The sequence below is a fragment of the Pleurodeles waltl genome, chromosome 1_2 (assembly GCF_031143425.1).
Source record: "Pleurodeles waltl isolate 20211129_DDA chromosome 1_2, aPleWal1.hap1.20221129, whole genome shotgun sequence".
NCBI lineage: Eukaryota > Metazoa > Chordata > Amphibia > Caudata > Salamandridae > Pleurodeles > Pleurodeles waltl.
In genome coordinates, this window is record NC_090437.1 from 929,718,249 (window position 1) to 929,738,758 (window position 20,510).

At 46.9% G+C, this 20,510-nt stretch overlaps 1 protein-coding gene across 2 annotated transcripts in view; it reads left to right on the plus strand.

The window, feature by feature from the left end:
* Positions 1–12,732: 12,732 nt before the first annotated feature.
* Positions 12,733–20,510, plus strand: part of MTMR7 (myotubularin related protein 7) — a 372,736-nt gene continuing 364,958 nt past the window's right edge. For both annotated transcript variants that reach the window (XM_069200518.1, XM_069200527.1), the window contains exon 1: positions 12,733–12,915. In XM_069200518.1, coding sequence (XP_069056619.1) covers positions 12,892–12,915 — 24 coding nt within the window. In that variant the 5' untranslated portion in view covers positions 12,733–12,891. The remainder of the gene's footprint in view (positions 12,916–20,510) is intronic.

Here is a 20,510-nt window from a genome sequence, read left to right on the forward strand (position 1 = left end):
TCTGCCCCCCTGGGGGCAGATTGGCCAATTTTGGGTCAATCTGCCCCCAAGGGGGCAGAAACCACAAGGCACCGGGGATTTGTTTTTTGGCGCCAATGTCACGCAGGGGGAGCGACCCCGTAGGCAAGGGTCGCTCCCGGGGGGGGGGTGTGGGGGTTGGGGGGGCAAATTTATTTTAGGCCATTTCTGCCCCCCCGGGGGACAGATCGGCCTATTTTTAGGCCGAACTGCCCCCGGGGGGGGGCAGAACACTCTAGGCGCCAGGGCAATTTTTTTGGGGTTTTTTTTTTTTTTTGTTGTTTCTTTTTTTAGAGATGGGGAGCGACCCATCAGGCAAGGGTCGCTCCCCTGGGGGGGCAAATTGTATTTAGACCATTTCTGCCCCCCTGGGGGCAGATTGGCCAATTTTAGGTCAATCTGCCCCCTAGGGGGCAGAAACCACTAGGCACCGGGGATTTGTTTTTTGGCGCCAATGTCACGCAGGGGGAGCGACCCCATAGGCAAGGGTCGCTCCCGGGGGGGGGTGGAGGTTGGGGGGGCAAATTTATTTTAGGCCATTTCTGCCCCCCCGGGGGACAGATCGGCCTATTATTAGGCCGAACTGCCCCCGGGGGGGGGCAGAACACTCTAGGCGCCAGGGCAATTTTTTTTTTGTGTTTTTTTTTTTTGTTGTTTCTTTTTTTAGAGATGGGGAGCGACCCATCAGGCAAGGGTCGCTCCACTGGGGGGGCAAATTGTATTTAGACCATTTCTGCCCCCCTGGGGGCAGATTGGCCAATTTTAGGTCAATCTGCCCCCAAGGGGGCAGAAACCACTAGGCACCGGGGATTTGTTTTTTGGCGCCAATGTCACGCAGGGGGAGTGACCCCGTAGGCAAGGGACGCTCCCGGGGGGGCGGTGGGGGTTGGGGGGGCAAATTTATTTTAGGCCATTTCTGCCCCCCCGGGGGACAGATCGGCCTATTATTAGGCCGAACTGCCCCCGGGGGGGGGGCAGAACACTCTAGGCGCCAGGGCAATTTTTTTTTTGTGTTTTTTTTTTGTTGTTTCTTTTTTTAGAGATGGGGAGCGACCCATCAGGCAAGGGTCGCTCCCCTGGGGGGGGCAAATTGTATTTAGACCATTTCTGCCCCCCTGGGGGCAGATTGGCCAATTTTAGGTCAATCTTCCCCCTAGGGGGCAGAAACCACTAGGCACCGGGGATTTGTTTTTTGGCGCCAATGTCACGCAGGGGGAGCGACCCCGTAGGCAAGGGTCGCTCCCGGGGGGGGGTGGAGGTTGGGGGGGCAAATTTATTTTAGGCCATTTCTGCCCCCCCGGGGGACAGATCGGCCTATTATTAGGCCGAACTGCCCCCGGTGGGGGGGCAGAACACTCTAGGCGCCAGGGCAATTTTTTTTTTGTGTTTTTTTTTTTTGTTGTTTCTTTTTTTAGAGATGGGGAGCGACCCATCAGGCAAGGGTCGCTCCCATGGGGGGGGCAAATTGTATTTAGACCATTTCTGCCCCCCTGGGGGCAGATTGGCCAATTTTAAGTCAATCTGCCCCCAAGGGGGCAGAAACCACTAGGCACCGGGGATTTGTTTTTTAGCGCCAATGTCACGCAGGGGGAGCGACCCCGTAGGCAAGGGTCGCTCCCGGGGGGGGGGGGGGTTGGGGTTGGGGGGGCAAATTTATTTTAGGCCATTTCTGCCCCCCCGGGGGACAGATCGGCCTATTATTAGGCCGAACTGCCCCCCGGGGGGGGCAGAACACTCTAGGCGCCAGGGCAATTTTTTTTTTGTGTTTTTTTTTTTTGTTGTTTCTTTTTTTAGAGATGGGGAGCGACCCATCAGGCAAGGGTCGCTCCCCTGGGGGGGCAAATTGTATTTAGACCATTTCTGCCCCCCTGGGGGCAGATTGGCCAATTTTAGGTCAATCTGCCCCCAAGGGGGCAGAAACCACTAGGCACCGGGGATTTGTTTTTTGGCGCCAATGTCACGCAGGGGGAGCGACCCCGTAGGCAAGGGTCGCTCCCGGGGGGGGGATGGGGGTTGGGAGGGCAAATTTATTTTAGGCCATTTCTGCCCCCCCGGGGGACAGATCGGCCTATTATTAGGCCGAACTGCCCCTGGGGGGGGGGGGCAGAACACTCTAGGCACCAGGGCAATTTTTTTTTTGTGTTTTTTTTTTTTTTGTTGTTTCTTTTTTTAGAGATGGGGAGCGACCCATCAGGCAAGGGTCGCTCCCCTGGGGGGGCAAATTGTATTTAGACCATTTCTGCCCCCCTGGGGGCAGATTGGCAAATTTTAGGTCAATCTGCCCCCAAGGGGGCAGAAACCACTAGGTACCGGGGATTTGTTTTTTGGCGCCAATGTCACGCAGGGGGAGCGACCCCGTAGGCAAGGGTCGCTCCCGGGGGGGTGGTGGGGGTTGGGGGGGCAAATTTATTTTAGGCCATTTCTGCCCCCCCGGGGGACAGATCGGCCTATTATTAGGCCGAACTGCCCCCGGGGGGGGGGGGGGGGCAGAAACCTCTAGGCGCCAGGGGAATTTTTCTTTTTTTTCTTTTTTTTTTCTTTGTTTTTTTTTTTTAGAGATGGGGAGCGACCCATCAGGCAAAAGTCGCTCCCCTGGGGGACAAATTGTATTTAGGCCATTTCTGCCCCCCTTGGGGGCAGATTGGCTGAGTTTAGGTCAACCTGCCCCCAAGGGGGCAGAAACCACTAGGCACCGGGGATTTGTTTTTTTGGTGCCAATGTCACGCAGGGGGAGCGACCCCGTAGGCAAGGGTCGCTCCCGGCGGGGGAGGGTGGGTGTTGGGGGGGCAAATTTATTTTAGGGCATTTCTGCCCCCCCCCCCTGGGGCCGGCTGAGCTACAAGCCAAACACCACAGGTAGGCACCTTGCAAAAAACACCTCTGTTTTCTGTGAAAAAATATGTTGTGTCCACGTTGTGTTTTGGGCCATTTCCTTTTGTGGGCGCTAGGCCTACCCACAGAAGTGATGTACCATTTTTATCGAGAGACTTAGGGGAACGCTGGGTGGAAGGAAATTTGTGGCTCCTCTCAGATTCCAGAACTTTCTGTCACCGAAATGAGAGGAAAAAGTGTTTTTTGGGCCAAATTTTGATGTTTGCAAAGGATTCTGGGTAACATAACCTGGTCAGAGCCCCGCAAGTCACCCCATCTTGGATTCCCCTGGGTTTCTAGTTTTCAAAAATGCACTGGTTTGCTAGGTTTCCTCAGGTGTCGGCTGAGCTACAGGCCAAAATCCACAGGTAGGCACTGCTTTTTATAAAAAAATGTGATGTGTCCACGTTGTGTTTTGGGCCCTTTCCTTTCGTGGGCGCTAGTCCTACCCACACAAGTGAGGTATAATTTTTATCGGGAGACTTGGGGGAACGCTGGGTAGAAGGAAATTTGTGGCTCCTCTCAGATTCCAGAACTTTCTGCCACAGAAATGTGAGTAACATGTGTATTTTTAGCCAAATTTTGAGGTTTGCAAAGGATTCTGGGTAACAGAACCTGGTCCGAGCCCCGCAAGTCACCCCTCCTTGGATTCCCCTAGGTCTCTAGTTTTCAGAAATGCACAGGTTTGGTAGGTTTCCCTAGGTGCCGGCTGAGCTAGAGGCCAAAATCTACAGGTAGGCACTTCGCAAAAAACACCTCTGTTTTTTTCCAAAATTTAGGATGTGTCCACGTTGCGCTTTGGGGTGTTTCCTGTCGCCGGCGCTAGGCCTACCCACGCAAGTGAGGTATCATTTTTATCGGGAGACTTGGGGGAACGCTGGGTACAAGGAAATTTGTGGCTCCTCTCAGATTCCAGAACTTTCTGCCACAGAAATGTGAGTAACATGTGTATTTTTAGCCAAATTTTGAGGTTTGCAAAGGATTCTGGGTAACAGAACCTGGTCCGAGCCCCGCAAGTCACCCCTCCTTGGATTCCCCTAGGTCTCTAGTTTTCAGAAATGCACAGGTTTGGTAGGTTTCCCTAGGTGCCGGCTGAGCTAGAGGCCAAAATCTACAGGTAGGCACTTTGCAAAAAACACCTCTGTTTTTTTCCAAAATTTAGGATGTGTCCACGTTGCGCTTTGGGGTGTTTCCTGTCGCCGGCGCTAGGCCTACCCACGCAAGTGAGGTATCATTTTTATCGGGAGACTTGGGGGAACGCTGGGTGGAAGGAAATTTGTAGCTCCTCTCAGATTCCAGAACTTTCTGCCACAGAAATGTGAGGGACATGTGTTTTTTTAGCCAAATTTTGAGGTTTGCAAAGGATTCTGGGTAACAGAACCTGGTCCGAGCCACACAAGTCACCCCTCCTTGGATTCCCCTAGGTCTCTAGTTTTCAGAAATGTACAGGTTTGGTAGGTTTCCCTAGGTGGCGGCTGAGCTAGAGGCCAAAATCTCCAGGTAGTCACTTTGCTAAAAACAGCTCTGTTTTCTGTGATGTGTCCACGTTGTGTTTTGGGGCATATCCTGTCGCGGGCGCTAGGCCTACCCACACAAGTGAGGTATCATTTTTATCGGGAGACGTGGGGGAACGCTGGGTGGAAGGAAATTTGTGGCTCCTCTCAGATTCCAGAACTTTCTGCCACAGAAATGTGAGGAACATGTGTTTTTTTAGCCAAATTTTGAGATTTGCAAAGGATTCTGGGTAACAGAACCTGGTCCGAGCCCCGCAAGTCACCCCTCCTTGGATTCCCCTAGGTCTCTAGTTTTCAGAAATGCACAGGTTTGCTAGGTTTCCCTAGGTGCCGGCTGAGCTAGAGGCCAAAATCTACAGGTAGGCACTTTGCAAAAAACACCTCTGTTTTTTTCCAAAATTTAGGATGTGTCCACGTTGCGCTTTGGGGTGTTTCCTGTCGCCGGCGCTAGGCCTACCCACGCAAGTGAGGTATAATTTTTATCGGGAGACTTGGGGGAACGCTGGGTGGAAGGAAATTTGTAGCTCCTCTCAGATTCCAGAACTTTCTGCCACAGAAATGTGAGGGACATGTGTTTTTTTAGCCAAATTTTGAGGTTTGCAAAGGATTCTGGGTAACAGAACCTGGTCCGAGCCACACAAGTCACCCCTCCTTGGATTCCCCTAGGTCTCTAGTTTTCAGAAATGTACAGGTTTGGTAGGTTTCCCTAGGTGCCGGCTGAGCTAGAGGCCAAAATCTACAGGTAGTCACTTTGCTAAAAACAGCTCTGTTTTCTGTGATATGTCCACGTTGTGTTTTGGGGCATATCCTGTCGCGGGCGCTAGGCCTACCCACACAAGTGAGGTATCATTTTTATCGGGAGACGTGGGGGAACGCTGGGTGGAAGGAAATTTGTGGCTCCTCTCAGATTCCAGAACTTTCTGCCACAGAAATGTGAGGAACATGTGTTTTTTTAGCCCAATTTTGAGGTTTGCAAAGGATTCTGGGTAACAGAACCTGGTCCGAGCCCCGCAAGTCACCCCTCCTTGGATTCCCCTAGGTCTCTAGTTTTCAGAAATGCACAGGTTTGGTAGGTTTCCCTAGGTGGCGGCTGAGCTAGAGGCCAAAATCTACAGGTAGTCACTTTGCTAAAAACAGCTCTGTTTTCTGTGATATGTCCACGTTGTGTTTTGGGGCATATCCTGTCGCGGGCGCTAGGCCTACCCACACAAGTGAGGTATCATTTTTATCGGGAGACATGGGGGAACGCTGGGTGGAAGGAAATTTGTGGCTCCTCTCAGATTCCAGAACTTTCTGCCACAGAAATGTGTGGAACATGTGTTTTTTTAGCCAAATTTTGAGGTTTGCAAAGGATTCTGGGTAACAGAACCTGGTCCGAGCCCCGCAAGTCACCCCTCCTTGGATTCCCCTAGGTCTCTAGTTTTCAGAAATGCACAAGTTTGGTAGGTTTCCCTAGGTGGCGGCTGAGCTAGAGGCCAAAATCTACAGGTAGTCACTTTGCTAAAAACAGCTCTGTTTTCTGTGATATGTCCACGTTGTGTTTTGGGGCATATCCTGTCGCGGGCGCTAGGCCTACCCACACAAGTGAGGTATCATTTTTATCGGGAGACGTGGGGGAACGCTGGGTGGAAGGAAATTTGTGGCTCCTCTCAGATTCCAGAACTTTCTACCACAGAAATGTGAGGAACATGTGTTTTTTTAGCCAAATTTTGAGGTTTGCAAAGGATTCTGGGTAACAGAACCTGGTCCGAGCCCCGCAAGTCACCTCTCCTTGGATTCCCCTAGGTCTCTAGTTTTCAGAAATGCACAGGTTTGGTAGGTTTCCCTAGGTGGCGGCTGAGCTAGAGGCCAGAATCTACAGGTAGTCACTTTGCTAAAAACAGCTCTGTTTTCTGTGATATGTCCACGTTGTGTTTTGGGGCATATCCTGTCGCGGGCGCTAGGCCTACCCACACAAGTGAGGTATCATTTTTATCGGGAGACGTGGGGGAACGCTGGGTGGAAGGAAATTTGTGGCTCCTCTCAGATTCCAGAACTTTCTGCCACAGAAATGTGAGGAACATGTGTTTTTTTAGCCCAATTTTGAGGTTTGCAAAGGATTCTGGGTAACAGAACCTGGTCCGAGCCCCGCAAGTCACCCCTCCTTGGATTCCCCTAGGTCTCTAGTTTTCAGAAATGCACAGGTTTGGTAGGTTTCCCTAGGTGGCGGCTGAGCTAGAGGCCAAAATCTACAGGTAGTCACTTTGCTAAAAACAGCTCTGTTTTCTGTGATATGTCCACGTTGTGTTTTGGGGCATATCCTGTCGCGGGCGCTAGGCCTACCCACACAAGTGAGGTATCATTTTTATCGGGAGACATGGGGGAACGCTAGGTGGAAGGAAATTTGTGGCTCCTCTCAGATTCCAGAACTTTCTGCCACAGAAATGTGAGGAACATGTGTTTTTTTAGCCAAATTTTGAGGTTTGCAAAGGATTCTGGGTAACAGAACCTGGTCCGAGCCCCGCAAGTCACCCCTCCTTGGATTCCCCTAGGTCTCTAGTTTTCAGAAATGCACAGGCTTGGTAGGTTTCCCTAGGTGGCGGCTGAGCTAGAGGCCAAAATCTACAGGTAGTCACTTTGCTAAAAACAGCTCTGTTTTCTGTGATATGTCCACGTTGTGTTTTGGGGCATATCCTGTTGCAGGCGCTAGGCCTACCCACACAAGTGAGGTATCATTTTTATCGGGAGACGTGGGGGAACGCTGGGTGGAAGGAAATTTGTGGCTCCTCTCAGATTCCAGAACTTTCTGCCACAGAAATGTGAGGAACATGTGTTTTTTTAGCGAAAGTTTGAGGTTTGCAAAGGATTCTGGGTAACAGAACCTGGTCCGAGCCCCGCAAGTCACCCCTCCTTGGATTCCCCTAGGTCTCTAGTTTTCAGAAATGCACAGGTTTGGTAGGTTTCCCTAGGTGGCGGCTGAGCTAGAGGCCAAAATCTACAGGTAGTCACTTTGCTAAAAACAGCTCTGTTTTCTGTGATATGTCCACGTTGTGTTTTGGGGTATATCCTGTCGCGGGCGCTAGGCCTACCCACACAAGTGAGGTATCATTTTTATCGGGAGACGTGGGGGAACGCTGGGTGGAAGGAAATTTGTGGCTCCTCTCAGATTCCAGAACTTTCTGCCACAGAAATGTGAGGAACATGTGTTTTTTTAGCCAAATTTTGAGGTTTGCAAAGGATTCTGGGTAACAGAACCTGGTCCGAGCCCCGCAAGTCACCCCTCCTTGGATTCCCCTAGGTCTCTAGTTTTCAGAAATGCACAGGTTTGGTAGGTTTCCCTAGGTGGCGGCTGAGCTAGAGGCCAAAATCTACAGGTAGTCACTTTGCTAAAAACAGCTCTGTTTTCTGTGATGTGTCCACGTTGTGTTTTGGGGCATATCCTGTCGCGGGTGCTAGGCCTACCCACACAAGTGAGGTATCATTTTTATCGGGAGACGTGGGGGAACGCTGGGTGGAAGGAAATTTGTGGCTCCTCTCAGATTCCATAACTTTCTGCCACAGAAATGTGAGGAACATGTGTTTTCTTAGCCAAATTTTGAGGTTTGCAAAGGATTCTGGGTAACAGAACCTGGTCCGAGCCACACAAGTCACCCCTCCTTGGATTCCCCTAGGTCTCTAGTTTTCAGAAATGCACAGGTTTGGTAGGTTTCCCTAGGTGGCGGCTGAGCTAGAGGCCAAAATCTACAGGTAGTCACTTTGCTAAAAACAGCTCTGTTTTCTGTGATGTGTCCATGTTGTGTTTTGGGGCATATCCTGTCGCGGGTGCTAGGCCTACCCACACAAGTGAGGTACCATTTTTATCGGGAGACTTGGGGGAACATAGATTAGCAAAACAAGTACTATTGCCCCTTGTCTTTCTCTACATTTTTTCCTTCCAAATATAGGAGTGTGTGTAAAAAAGACATCTATTTGAGAAATTCCCTGTAATTCACGTGCTACTATGGTCACCCCGGAATTCAGAGATGTGCAAATAACCACTGCTCCTCAACACCTTATCTTGTGCCCTTTTTGGAAATGCAAAGGTTTTCTTGATAGCAATTTTTTACTCCTTATATTTCAGCAAATGAATTGCTGTATACCCGGTATAGAATGAAAACGCACTGCAGGGTGCAGCTCATTTATTGGCTCTGGGTTCCTCGGGTTCTTGATGAACCTACAAGCCCTATATATCCCCGCAACCAGAGGAGTCCAGCAGACGTAACGGTATATTGCTTTCGATAATCTGACATTGCAGGGAAAAGTTACAGAGTAAAACGTAGAGAAGAATTGATGGTTTTTTCACCTCAATTTCAATATTTTTCTTTTTCAGCTGTTATTTTCTGTAGGAAACCCTTGTAGGATCTACACAAATGACCCCTTGCTGAATTCAGAATTTTGTCTACTTTTCAGAAATGTTTAGGTTTCTGGGATCCAGCATTGGTTTCATGACCATTCCTGTCACTGACTGGAAGGAGGCTGAAAGCACAAAAAATTGCACAAATGGGGTATGCCCCAGTAAAATGCCAAAATTGTGTTGAAAAATTGGGTTTTCTGATTCAAGTCTGCCTGTTCCTGAAAGCTGGGAAGCTGCTGAGTTTAGCACCGCAAACCCTTTGTTGATGCCATTTTCAGGGGAAAAACCACAAGCCTTCTTCTGCAGCCACTTTTTCCAATTTTTTTGAAAAAAACGAAATTTTCACTGTATTTTGGCCAATTTCTTGGCCTCCTTCAAGGGAACCCACAATCCTGGGTACCTCTAGAATCCCTAGGATGTTGGAAAAAAAGGACGCAAATTTGGCTTGGTTAGCTTATGTGGACAAAAAGTTATGAGGGCCTAAGCGCGAACTGCCCCAAATAGGCAAAAAAAGGCCCGGCACAGGAGGGGGAAAAGGCCTGGCAGCGAAGGGGTTAAATATAGCATCAAGCAGGGTTTCCAGAAGGAACCGCCAATTTATACATCGGGCTCATTAAGAAGAACAGTTAAAGTTAGTAGGACTGAAAAGTGGCCCAAAAGTGTAGGGGGATACCATGTGAACTCTGAGGCTCACAGGACTATTTCCCCCAATAGAAACAATAATCTAACCACAAGGACATATCATCAACATTTAAAAACTATTTGAATCTACTCGCTCATCGCCTTTCTTAAGCTCTCCAAAGATCCTTTAGGTGTCAGATATCACATGTAGTTTTTAATGTATGTCTTCACTGGGCATTGCATGCCAAGGTAGTCCTGAATCTGTCTAAAAACAGGCAGAGTGATGTTCATATCTCCAACACATATAATAACATTCTTATCTACTCTATGGCACAAGTCCAGTATTAAGTTAAAAACTAAAACAGAATAATCAACATTGGGGCAATATATTTTTATGAGTGTGACCTCCTGGCCTAGCATATATCCCTGAAGTATGATGTATCAAGCATCTGGATTTAAGTATTGTTTGATCAATCAGAATTCTAAAGACTTGCTACTAAGTATGCACATGCCCCTAGAATAAAAGCTAGCCACGGCAAAAAAAAACAAAAAACTATTGCGTCCCTAAACCCTAGCAATATGGGGTAGGTGTGTGGAATCAATGTGTACATCTTTAAGCATTGCATGATCAATTATATGGCTATCCTGGTATGCCATGGCATGCCTGGGCGTTTGTGGTTTAGCTCCCTAACATTTCAGGATAGTAGGAATGTGTCAGTCACTGACAATACATTTATTGAACTGGTGTCATCTACAGAAAGTGTGCATATGTTATCTTAAGCTCTTGTATAAATAATGCCATGCATATCGCCTCTATATATATGTTCCATTAACTATGAAAACCAAATACCCACCCTCATGAACACTGACCTCTCCAAACATCAACAAAAATAAGCATTGGCAATGGCAACAGGCCTGACTTCAAATGAATGCTGTAATGGTAATGTGAAGCATTACAAATAAATAGCATGGGAATAGTTATATATTTGTGTGGAAGCAAACAACTGTAGAATAATATTGGTGTAGTTTAAAAGGTCAGGTGACAGTTGCATTGTCAACCCAGACCTAAAAAATCCATGTAGGAGAATGACTACTCTCCTCTCATCTGTGCTGCTGCCAAAGAAAACAAACAACCATTATCTAGTCATCTAAGACTCTTCAATAACATTACAATGCCATGTGTGTGCCCTTGAAAGTCCAACCTCAGGCAGCTGGAAAAATAAATACAATTATGAAAGCTAAGTGGAGGGCAAGCACTTTTTAGTAGACAGACACAACTTCTGCTCAATGAAAATATGTACTCCTGGCTCCCAATATGTGGGTGGAGTCAAAGCCCCTCTCCAGTGATGCTCACATAATTGTCTGGTGACAGCTGTGCTGTCAAGTCAGACCATAATTAGACTGAAAACCTTGAGTGTTACACACACATAGGGAGGCGGAGATGCCACATTGCTCCCAGATGTTTTGATGAAAGATACCGAACGACCCTTCCACATACAAAACAATTACCATGCTATGTTTCAGAATACATGACTATCCTAATCATGCCTCCATGCGCATTGCATATATGTTCCGTTATGTACAATCAGGTGCATTTTTCCACAACACTGGAGGGCATTTGGGGCTCAGTCTCTTGTTTTTGGAAGCATGAAGGATCATGATGATGTGGTGCAAACACATGGATTAGCAAACTTCAATGCAGCATTGGAGTTATCATCATCATTCTTTATTCGCTTACGTTAAAGCCATAAAAGATAGAATAAATATAAAATTCAAACTACCAAAACAGATTAGATGAACTGGTAAAGGGCACTGAAAATAAAAAAATATCAAACAGAGTTAAAATAGCAGTATATCCAACATGACAAAATATAAAACATATAAATAAATATGGAAATACAAACAGAGCCCCTGGCCCGTCATCATGAAGTATGTTTATGTTTGACTGACTGCTGGATGAAATTAGCAACAACAAAACAAATGAGAACAGAAGGAAACTGCTATAGGTATCAGAAAGAGTGTCTGCACTGCCTAATCTGAGCAAATCTCACATAGGTATCAAAAAATGAGATCTAGATAAAATGTAACATTTGCAGAAAATATAAAGTGGTGGGTAGATTTGATTGAGAGTGTGTTGCAACGTGGTAAATTCAATCTGCTGTTTCCTCATGCTCTATGGGCAGCCAAATAATGGGTGAAATTGAATTGAGTGCATGTAAGGAAATACCTATGCTGAGAATTAGAAACCCAAAGTAGGATTCCATCTCAAATGTTGTTAATAGGGGTAAATGTGCTTTGACTGGGCAGTTTAGTACTGTCTCTGATCCCGTTCCAGAAATCATGAAAGCGAGCCTCAAACTGGGCCCTGCAGTCTGTGGTCATGTCTTCTGGATTAGCAAATACTTCTGACACAGCCAACCTGAAATTTTGAGCCAGATGTACTAACATTAGGAACAGTGATTTCCTAATTGCGATTATCCCAGAATCGCAATTAGGAAATCACTATTCCTAATGTATGGACTTTGATTTGTGATTCCAGGTGGGTTGTGAGTCAACCTACCCCTTGGGCATTAATGAGGTAGGTCGCAGTTTGAGACCCATTAGGAATGATAGACATCACACAGATGGTGGCCTGCTGAGCGTCAGCAGACCTCCATGTCTGCGACTGCTTTGAAATAAATCATTTTTTAAATGCAGCCTCTTTTCCTTCAAGGAAAACGGCTGCGTTTCAAAAAACAAAACAAAACAATTAAGTTTCATTTTTAAGAATAGGCAGTGGTTGGTCCATGGGACATTTTAAGAATTTTAAGAATGGCATGAAATAGTTTCCCAGTTCCAAGTGTGAAAAACCCACCCAGCCCATGTGTTTTTTCATTGACTGCTGAGATTTGTAGTCTCATCAATCCTGATTAACCCATTGAAAACAGGACTACAAATCCCAGAATTCAAAGAAAATATCTGGGGCGCATAGATTACTTCTCACACCGAACTGGGAAATTTAAAGCTCTGTGCGACATCGGGTATTTTGACGGTTAGGCTACCTAAAAAAATAACACCGGCAGAGAGTCAACCCAGTACAACTAAGCGGGTTAGGCCCTATATGAAATTTCCAGTGTCTTGTATTTGAGAAAGGCAAATTCGATAGGCCTATGACACCTCATATTCACGTGCCTAGAAGCTCGAATGTTTGTGATATTTTCGGGGAGCGGTCCAGGTTTGCACACGTCGCCTACATAAATCAATAATAATCTCCGCTCTTTGAAATCCCCTGCTGTCGAACTCGGCGGTGTCTAGGGCCGCACGGCAGTCCGAGTCCAGGCTACTGCACCTGGGACAGGAGTAGGCGGGGCATGCTGTCATTCGTCAGATGGGCTCTCTGCTTTGGGATGCCAGGCCGGAAAGCTGGGGACCCGTACTGCCACCCTCCCTTCAATGAACCCTCGTCGTAGGGGTGGCTGCGCGGGGCGCGAGTGAACCTGTGTGCGGCTGGGCATCATGGAACACATCCGGATGCCGAAGGTTGGTGCTGACGAAGGGATGGAGAGATGGGTGAAAGGATGAGCTAGGCTATTTATAACGTTACCGCTAGTGCCTGACTTGCTAGTTTGCGGGCGTGCGGACAAAAGCATATGTCTTATCGCCTGCAAGCGTCCTGCATTTCCTGCGACGGTATTATCAGTCCGCTTTCTTATTTTCCCTGCCAGTTGTTTTAATGACTCGAGGCACTGTTCAGAGCAAGAGATGAAATTGGATACCGCAGGGTAGAAGGTCTTCTAGCTTTCTATGGGACTTTAGTTAAAGAGTAAATGTACAATATTTAAAAAGCAAAGATATTTCTTTTATTAGAAAGAAAACCCACATTTCTGTTACCCTCACGTTCCTTCCTCTTTCTGTTTTTTTTATATGAGCTTCGCAATTGCTGATTAATTTGGGCGAGAGGTCTTAGCACAAGCAATGGACAACTTGTATTGTGTGGAAAAGGCCTCTTCAATGAGTGAGGTGCACAAGTAACAATAACAAACCCTCATTATTATACATATACGATAACCCACTACCTGTCCTATTCCCCACCCCTGATTGTCCCTACCAGCCGCAATCCCTCGACCTGCTTGTCACTGTCCACTTCTACGTCCTGAAGTAACTTCTTGTAACTGTAAACCATTTTTCTTCCTGCAAGTGTCCCCTTATTGCCCCTCCCCTTGAACTGCTTCACCCCACCCAACAACATCAACCCAACTGCTCCAGAAAACCTGCACAACTTCTCGGCAAACCACCAGTCCACAACTGCTCATCAGCGTCAAAGAACTACAACCTCCCCCCCTTCCCCTGGTGCACTCTTCCCCTAAAAAACTGTGCCTGACACATCTTAAAAAGCCCATACCATACTAACTATGTGAGGGTGGGAGGGCAATCAAAAACCTCTGGGGCCCCTGCTTCTGGGCCTTACCTCTTACCTACAAAAAGATGACCGGCAGCCCGAAACTGCTCCCTATATAAGGAGGCCCCGCCTATGCCTACTAAAGGTAGCTGACATTCTACAGCAGCCACTTGAACTGTACCAACTCGCCCAAAACCACCCGGAGGGCCAGAACTAGCAATCCGCTGCCCCCGAGCCCCTATTGGAATTTTACAAATGGCTGCTGTTTTCAGTTCATTATTTAAACTAAGTTATGTATCTGTTTGTGCAAGAACTGAACATCTGTACTTCAAAAGCACATAGTCTTGGTCATTGTATGTGTGCATTTAGATACTCTTACTGTAACCCTTATTTTAGCTGCACCTTATCAACTGTAAACACCTAGCTGAAAGGAGCGTGTAGGAGGCTGGCCTGGTTTGCTGTGGGTACCAGGCCCAGTTATCCCTTATTAGTGAAATGTAGTCAGTGTCTGGAAGCCAGGCTCTCTAGAGGTAGTGTGGCTGAGCAGCCAAGGCCTAACTAGCAGATATGCAAAGTTCATGCAATACCACTGTACTCACACATATTAAAGAAAATACTTACAGGGAGTGCAGAATTATTAGGCAAATGAGTATTTTGACCACATCATCCTCTTTATGCATGTTGTCTTACTCCAAGCTGTATAGGCTCGAAAGCCTACTACCAATTAAGCATATTAGGTGATGTGCATCTCTGTAATGAGAAGGGGTGTGGTCTAATGACATCAACACCCTATATCAGGTGTGCATAATTATTAGCCAACTTCCTTTCCTTTGGCAAAATGGGTCAAAAGAAGGACTTGACAGGCTCAGAAAAGTCAAAAATAGTGAGATATCTTGCAGAGGGATGCAGCACTCTTAAAATTGCAAAGCTTCTGAAGCGTGATCATCGAACAATCAAGCGTTTCATTCAAAATAGTCAACAGGGTCGCAAGAAGCGTGTGGAAAAACCAAGGCGCAAATTAACTGCCCATGAACTGAGAAAAGTCAAGCGTGCAGCTGCCACAAGGCCACTTGCCACCAGTTTGGCCATATTTCAGAGCTGCAACATCACTGGAGTGCCCAAAAGCACAAGGTGTGCAATACTCAGAGACATGGCCAAGGTAAGAAAGGCTGAAAGACGACCACCACTGAACAAGACACACAAGCTGAAACGTCAAGACTGGGCCAAGAAATATCTCAAGACTGATTTTCCTAAGGTTTTATGGACTGATGAAATGAGAGTGAGTCTTGATGGGCCAGCTGGATGGGCCCGTGGCTGGATTGGTAAAGGGCAGAGAGCTCCAGTCCGACTCAGACGCCAGCAAGGTGGAGGTGGAGTACTGGTTTGGGCTGGTATCATCAAAGATGAGCTTGTGGGGCCTTTTCGGGTTGAGGATGGAGTCAAGCTCAACTCCCAGTCCTACTGCCAGTTCCTGGAAGACACCTTCTTCAAGCAGTGGTACAGGAAGAAGTCTGCATCCTTCAAGAAAAACATGATTTTCATGCAGGACAATGCTCCATCACACGCATCCAAGTACTCCACAGCGTGGCTGGCAAGAAAGGGTATAAAAGAAGGAAATCTAATGACATGGCCTCCTTGTTCACCTGATCTGAACCCCATTGAGAACCTGTGGTCCATCATCAAATGTGAGATTTACAAGGAGGGAAAACAGTACACCTCTCTGAACAGTGTCTGGGAGGCTGTGGTTGCTGCTGCACGCAATGTTGATGGTGAACAGATCAAAACACTGACAGAATCCATGGATGGCAGGCTTTTGAGTGTCCTTGCAAAGAAAGGTGGTTATATTGGTCACTGATTTGTTTTTGTTTTGTTTTTGAATGTCAGAAATGTATATTTGTGAATGTTGAGATGTTATATTGGTTTCACTGGTAATAATAAATAATTGAAATGGGTATATATTTTTTTTTGTTAAGTTGCCTAATAATTATGCACAGTAATAATCACCTGCACACACAGATATCCCCCTAACATAGCTAAAACAAAAAACAAACTAAAAACTACTTCCAAAAATTTCAGCTTTGATATTAATGAGTTTTTTGGGTTCATTGAGAACATGGTTGTTGTTCAATAATAAAATTAATCCTCAAAAATACAACTTGCCTAATAATTCTGCACTCCCTGTAGTGTTACAAAAATAAAGGTACTTTATTTTGGTGACACAAATGCCAAAAACACATTAGAGACTATACTCCCTTAGGAGGTAAGTAATATACACAGTATATACACTAGTATGCAGAAATAGCTGTAAAAGCAGTTAAAAATAGTGCAAATAGTGAAAATCACAATAATTAGAAATGGGCCTAGGGGGAACACAAACCATATACTAAAATAGTGGTATGTGAAAGTCAGTTTCCCACCTAGGCAAGTGTAGTGTGTAGAGGGGCGCTGGGATTATTAGAAAACACCAAAGGTAAGTAATAGAACCCACCGCAGAGCCCAGGAAAGCAGGAGTAAATCACAGTAACTTTCCTAGAACACACAAGAACACGTGTAAGAAGATATTGCAAGAACCAGAAGACACTGCAAGATGCCAACAATGGATTATTGGAACTGAAGACCTGTGGAAGAAGGGGACCAAGTCCAAGAAGCACTGAAGAGTCCAGGAATCCATTGTTGGTGTTTTGCAGTCTCTTCTGGTTCTTGCAGTATCTTCTATCACATGTTCTTGTGTGTTCTAGGAAAGTTACTGTGATTTACTCCTGCTTTCCTGGGCTCCTTTCTCAGAGACTAGAAGTTAGGTAGAGCAGGTTTCTTTTCACTTACACTACACTAATACTCACTACAACATGTCTACTGCTCGGCCTCCCTACGAGGGCATGACCTTCAAAGAAATGAAGGGGCTTTGCTCAGAGAGCAGCTTAGATGTAGGGAAGAACCCCAACAAGAATTTTCTGTTAAGCCTTCTTTCCCAGGATGACCAGGAGCATGGTGATAACCAGGAGGAGGAGGGAGATTCTGACCCCTTGGAGTCAGGGAATCATCCTGAAGATTCACAGGAGGACTCTTCCAAAGATCTTCCTTCTAGTGTAGCTGACAGTGGGAGGGATAGTCACTCTGGGAGGGCTCCCTTTACACCTAGAGGTCAGGTTACCAGGATTAACAAAGTTAGGGAAAAATCTACCTCTGCCCACTCTCATATCACATCAGTTTCTGAGGGATCCTATGGTTCAACTCCAGATGATAACTCCATAGATAGGGAGCGCAGGAAACTGAGACTGGAGGAGGCCAGGCTGAGGCTGCAGCAGCAACAGCTAGCCCTAGATAGGAAGCCTTGGCTGTGGAGAGAGAGAAGCAGGGGTTGGGGTTAGTTCCCCATGGTGGCAACAGGAGTTATGGAGTTAGGGAGAACACCTTTGACTCCAGAAATCTGCACAAAATTGTTCCCCCATACAAGGTGGGGGATGACATCTACAAGTGGTTTGCTGCACTTGAGAGGGCCTGCAAAGTTCAGAGGGTCCCTGAAGGGCAATGGGCTGCTATTCTGTGGTTATCCTTTTCTGAATAGGGGAGGGATAGACTTTTCATTGTCAGAGAAGAAGACTTAGACAATTACAGTATTCTCAAAACTGCACTCTTGGATGGATTTAGCTTAACCACTGAACAATACAGGATAAAGTTCAGAGAAAACAGTCTTCACAAGATTGGATAGACTTTGTGGACTGTTCTGTGAAGGCTTTAGAAGGTTGGTTACATGGCACCAAAGTGTCTGACTATGAGGGTCTATATAATCTAATTTTGAGAGAGTATATTCTGAATAACTGTGTGTCTGATTTGTTACACCAGTACTTGGTAGACTCAGATCTGACCTCTTCCCAAGAATTGGGAAAGAAGGCAGACAAATAGGTCAGAACAAGGGTGAGCAAGAAAGCTCATACAGGAGATGACAAAAGAAAGAAGGTGAAAAGTCTCAGGACAAGCATGGGTACAAACATAAAAATAAAGATTCCTCTTCAGGTCCACAACACTCCTCTGGGGGTGGGGATAAAACTTCATCTTCCTCTTCTACACACAATAAAAAGCCTTGGTGCTGTGTGTGCAGAGGTAAAGGCCAGGGGACAAGTCCTGTCCAGGTAAAGCCCCTGAGCTTACCACCACTACTACACCCACTTCACTTCTAGTAGTAGTAGTAATAGTGGTAGGACTACTGGCAATAGTCAAAGTAAAGGTGTGGTTGGGTTCACTTTTGGGTCCATCATAGAAACTGGGGTAGGTGTTGAAACCCCCAAGACAGTTTCTGTCTCATCTGGTGGCATTGGCCTTGCCACCTTGTTTGCTTGTCCCCTTAACATGGACAAGTACTCATTTGAAATAAATGGTGTTGAGGCCCAGGCCTACAGGGACACAGGTGCCAGTATCACTTTAGTGACTGAAAACTTGGTGTCACCTGCACTCCTTGGACAGAAGTACCAGGTTACTGATGTCAATAACTCCAATCAGTCTCTCCCCTTAGCTGTAGTGCAAATTAGTTGGGATGGAGTTACTGGCCCTAAGCAGGTGGCTTACCTGTAGACTGTCTCTTAGATAATGACCTAGAGGCCTCAGGTTGGGCTGAAGTAGAGTTTAGGTTCCATGCTGGGTATCCCTAAGGAATTGCTTCCTTTAATCTCAGGTGAGATGAAAAGGCAAAGAAGAGAAGGAAGCTTCAGGATCCCCGTTGCCCCACAGGTAAAAAGGGTATCAAAGCATCTCCTACCCACCCTACCACTGAGAATACCATTCCTGTGGTGGGAGATACCTCTCCTAGGGTGGAACCTGTACCAAAAGAGTCAACAGCTACCACAGCTGAACTCCCAGAGGTAAAAGTCCCTCTCTGTGGGAACACTAACAGAGACAAGTATACCTGCCGTGTCTTAGTAAATTTAGAGCAATCCTCCAGCCCGCCCAGAGAAACTTTAGTGCAGCACCCGTGCACTACCTCTAAAACTGAAGGACAGCAGCCCTATCCTTATGTAGAGCCCTTGGGACAGCACCCCTGTCCTGCTCTACCACAAGAGGGACAGCAACCCTGTCCTCTCTTAAAGCCATGGGGACAAACCTTTTGCCCTTCTCCAGCCTTGCTAAGACAGCCTCCCTGTCTAGCATTCCAATCCTTAGGACAGCAACCCTGTCCTGACATAGGATCCCAGGGACAGTCATCCTGCCCCACTTTAAAACTTTGTCATAATCTTAAAAATAGGGAATCTCAGAGTTCACACTTGCACTGTTCTCTAGCTAAAAATCTCCAAACAAGGTGGGTCACCTCCCCCAGGGAAGGGACCATGCAGTGGATGATAAAGGGAGTAACCACTCTGTTGCAGATCTACTCTCCACTTAGACGATAAAAGTCTCAACTGGCCAAGGTATGCCTTATTGTCCTTCATTTGGGGGTGTGGGGTGTGTGAGAAAGTAGCCTCTTTCTAGCACGGTTACCCCCATTTTTGGCCTGTTTGTCAGTATCACTGGGGACCTGTTAACCAGGACCCCAGTGCTTATGCTCTCTTCCCCTTTAAATTTGGTTATTGGGTACTGCTAACACAGTATTCCACACATAAGTCCCTAGTATATGGTACCTAGGTACCAAGGGAATTGGCGTTCCAGGGGATCCCAATAGGCTGTAGCATTTCTTTTGCCACCCTAGGGAGCCCATGCAAAGGCTTCTACAGGACTGCCATTACAACCTGTGTGAAATGGTGCATGCATCCTTTCACTGCGACAGGTCACTTATAAATCACCCATATGTCAGGCCTTCTAACCCTGAAGGCTGGGTGCAGATTACCTGTGTGTGAGGGCACCCCTGCACTAGCAGAGGTGCCCCCATGTTGTTCAGGACCATTTTCTCGGACTTTGTGAGTGCGGGGACGCCATTTACACGTGCACTATACATAGGTCACTACCGATGTACAGCTTCACAATGGTAACTCCGAATATGGCCATGTTTGGTATCAAACATGTTGGAATCATACCCCAAGGCTTTTGCAAGCAGTGGTTGTATGATTCCATGCCCTCTGAGAGCTCCTTAGAGGACCCCCAGTATCGCCATTACAGCCTTCCGAGGTTTTCTAGGCAGCCCCAGCTACTGCCACCTCACAGACCGGTTTCTGCCCTCCTGCTGCTCAAGCAGCTGGAGCCCAGGAAGGCAGAACAAAGGATTTCCTTTGGTGGAGGGATGTTACATCCTCTCCCTTTGGAAATAGATGTTACAGGCATGGGGGAGGTAGCCTCCCAGAGCCTCTGAAAATGATCTGAAGGGTACAGATGGTGCCCTCCTTGCATAATCCAGTCTACACCAGTTCAGGGACCCCCAGTCCCGGCTCTGGCACGAAACTGGACAAAGGAAAGGGGAGTGACCATTCTCCTGTCCATCACCACCCCAGGGGTGGTGCTCAGAGCTCCTCCAGAGGGTCACTGGGTTTTGCCATCTTGGATTACAAGTTGGCAGGGAACTCTGGGAGCATCTGAGTGGCCAGTGCCAGCAGGTGACATCAGGACCTTCCCCTGATAGGTACTTACCTGTGTAGCTGACCAATCCCACTATCAAGTCTTTTTAGGGTCTCTCTCTTGGGTGGTTCTTCAGATTCGGGTTGCAAGACTCCAACAGGAATCCTCTGCATCCTTTACTTCACATTCTTACTGACAGAACTGCATCTGAAACCTCCAGGAACTCTACAAACTGCAACAAAGAAGCAAAGACAACTTC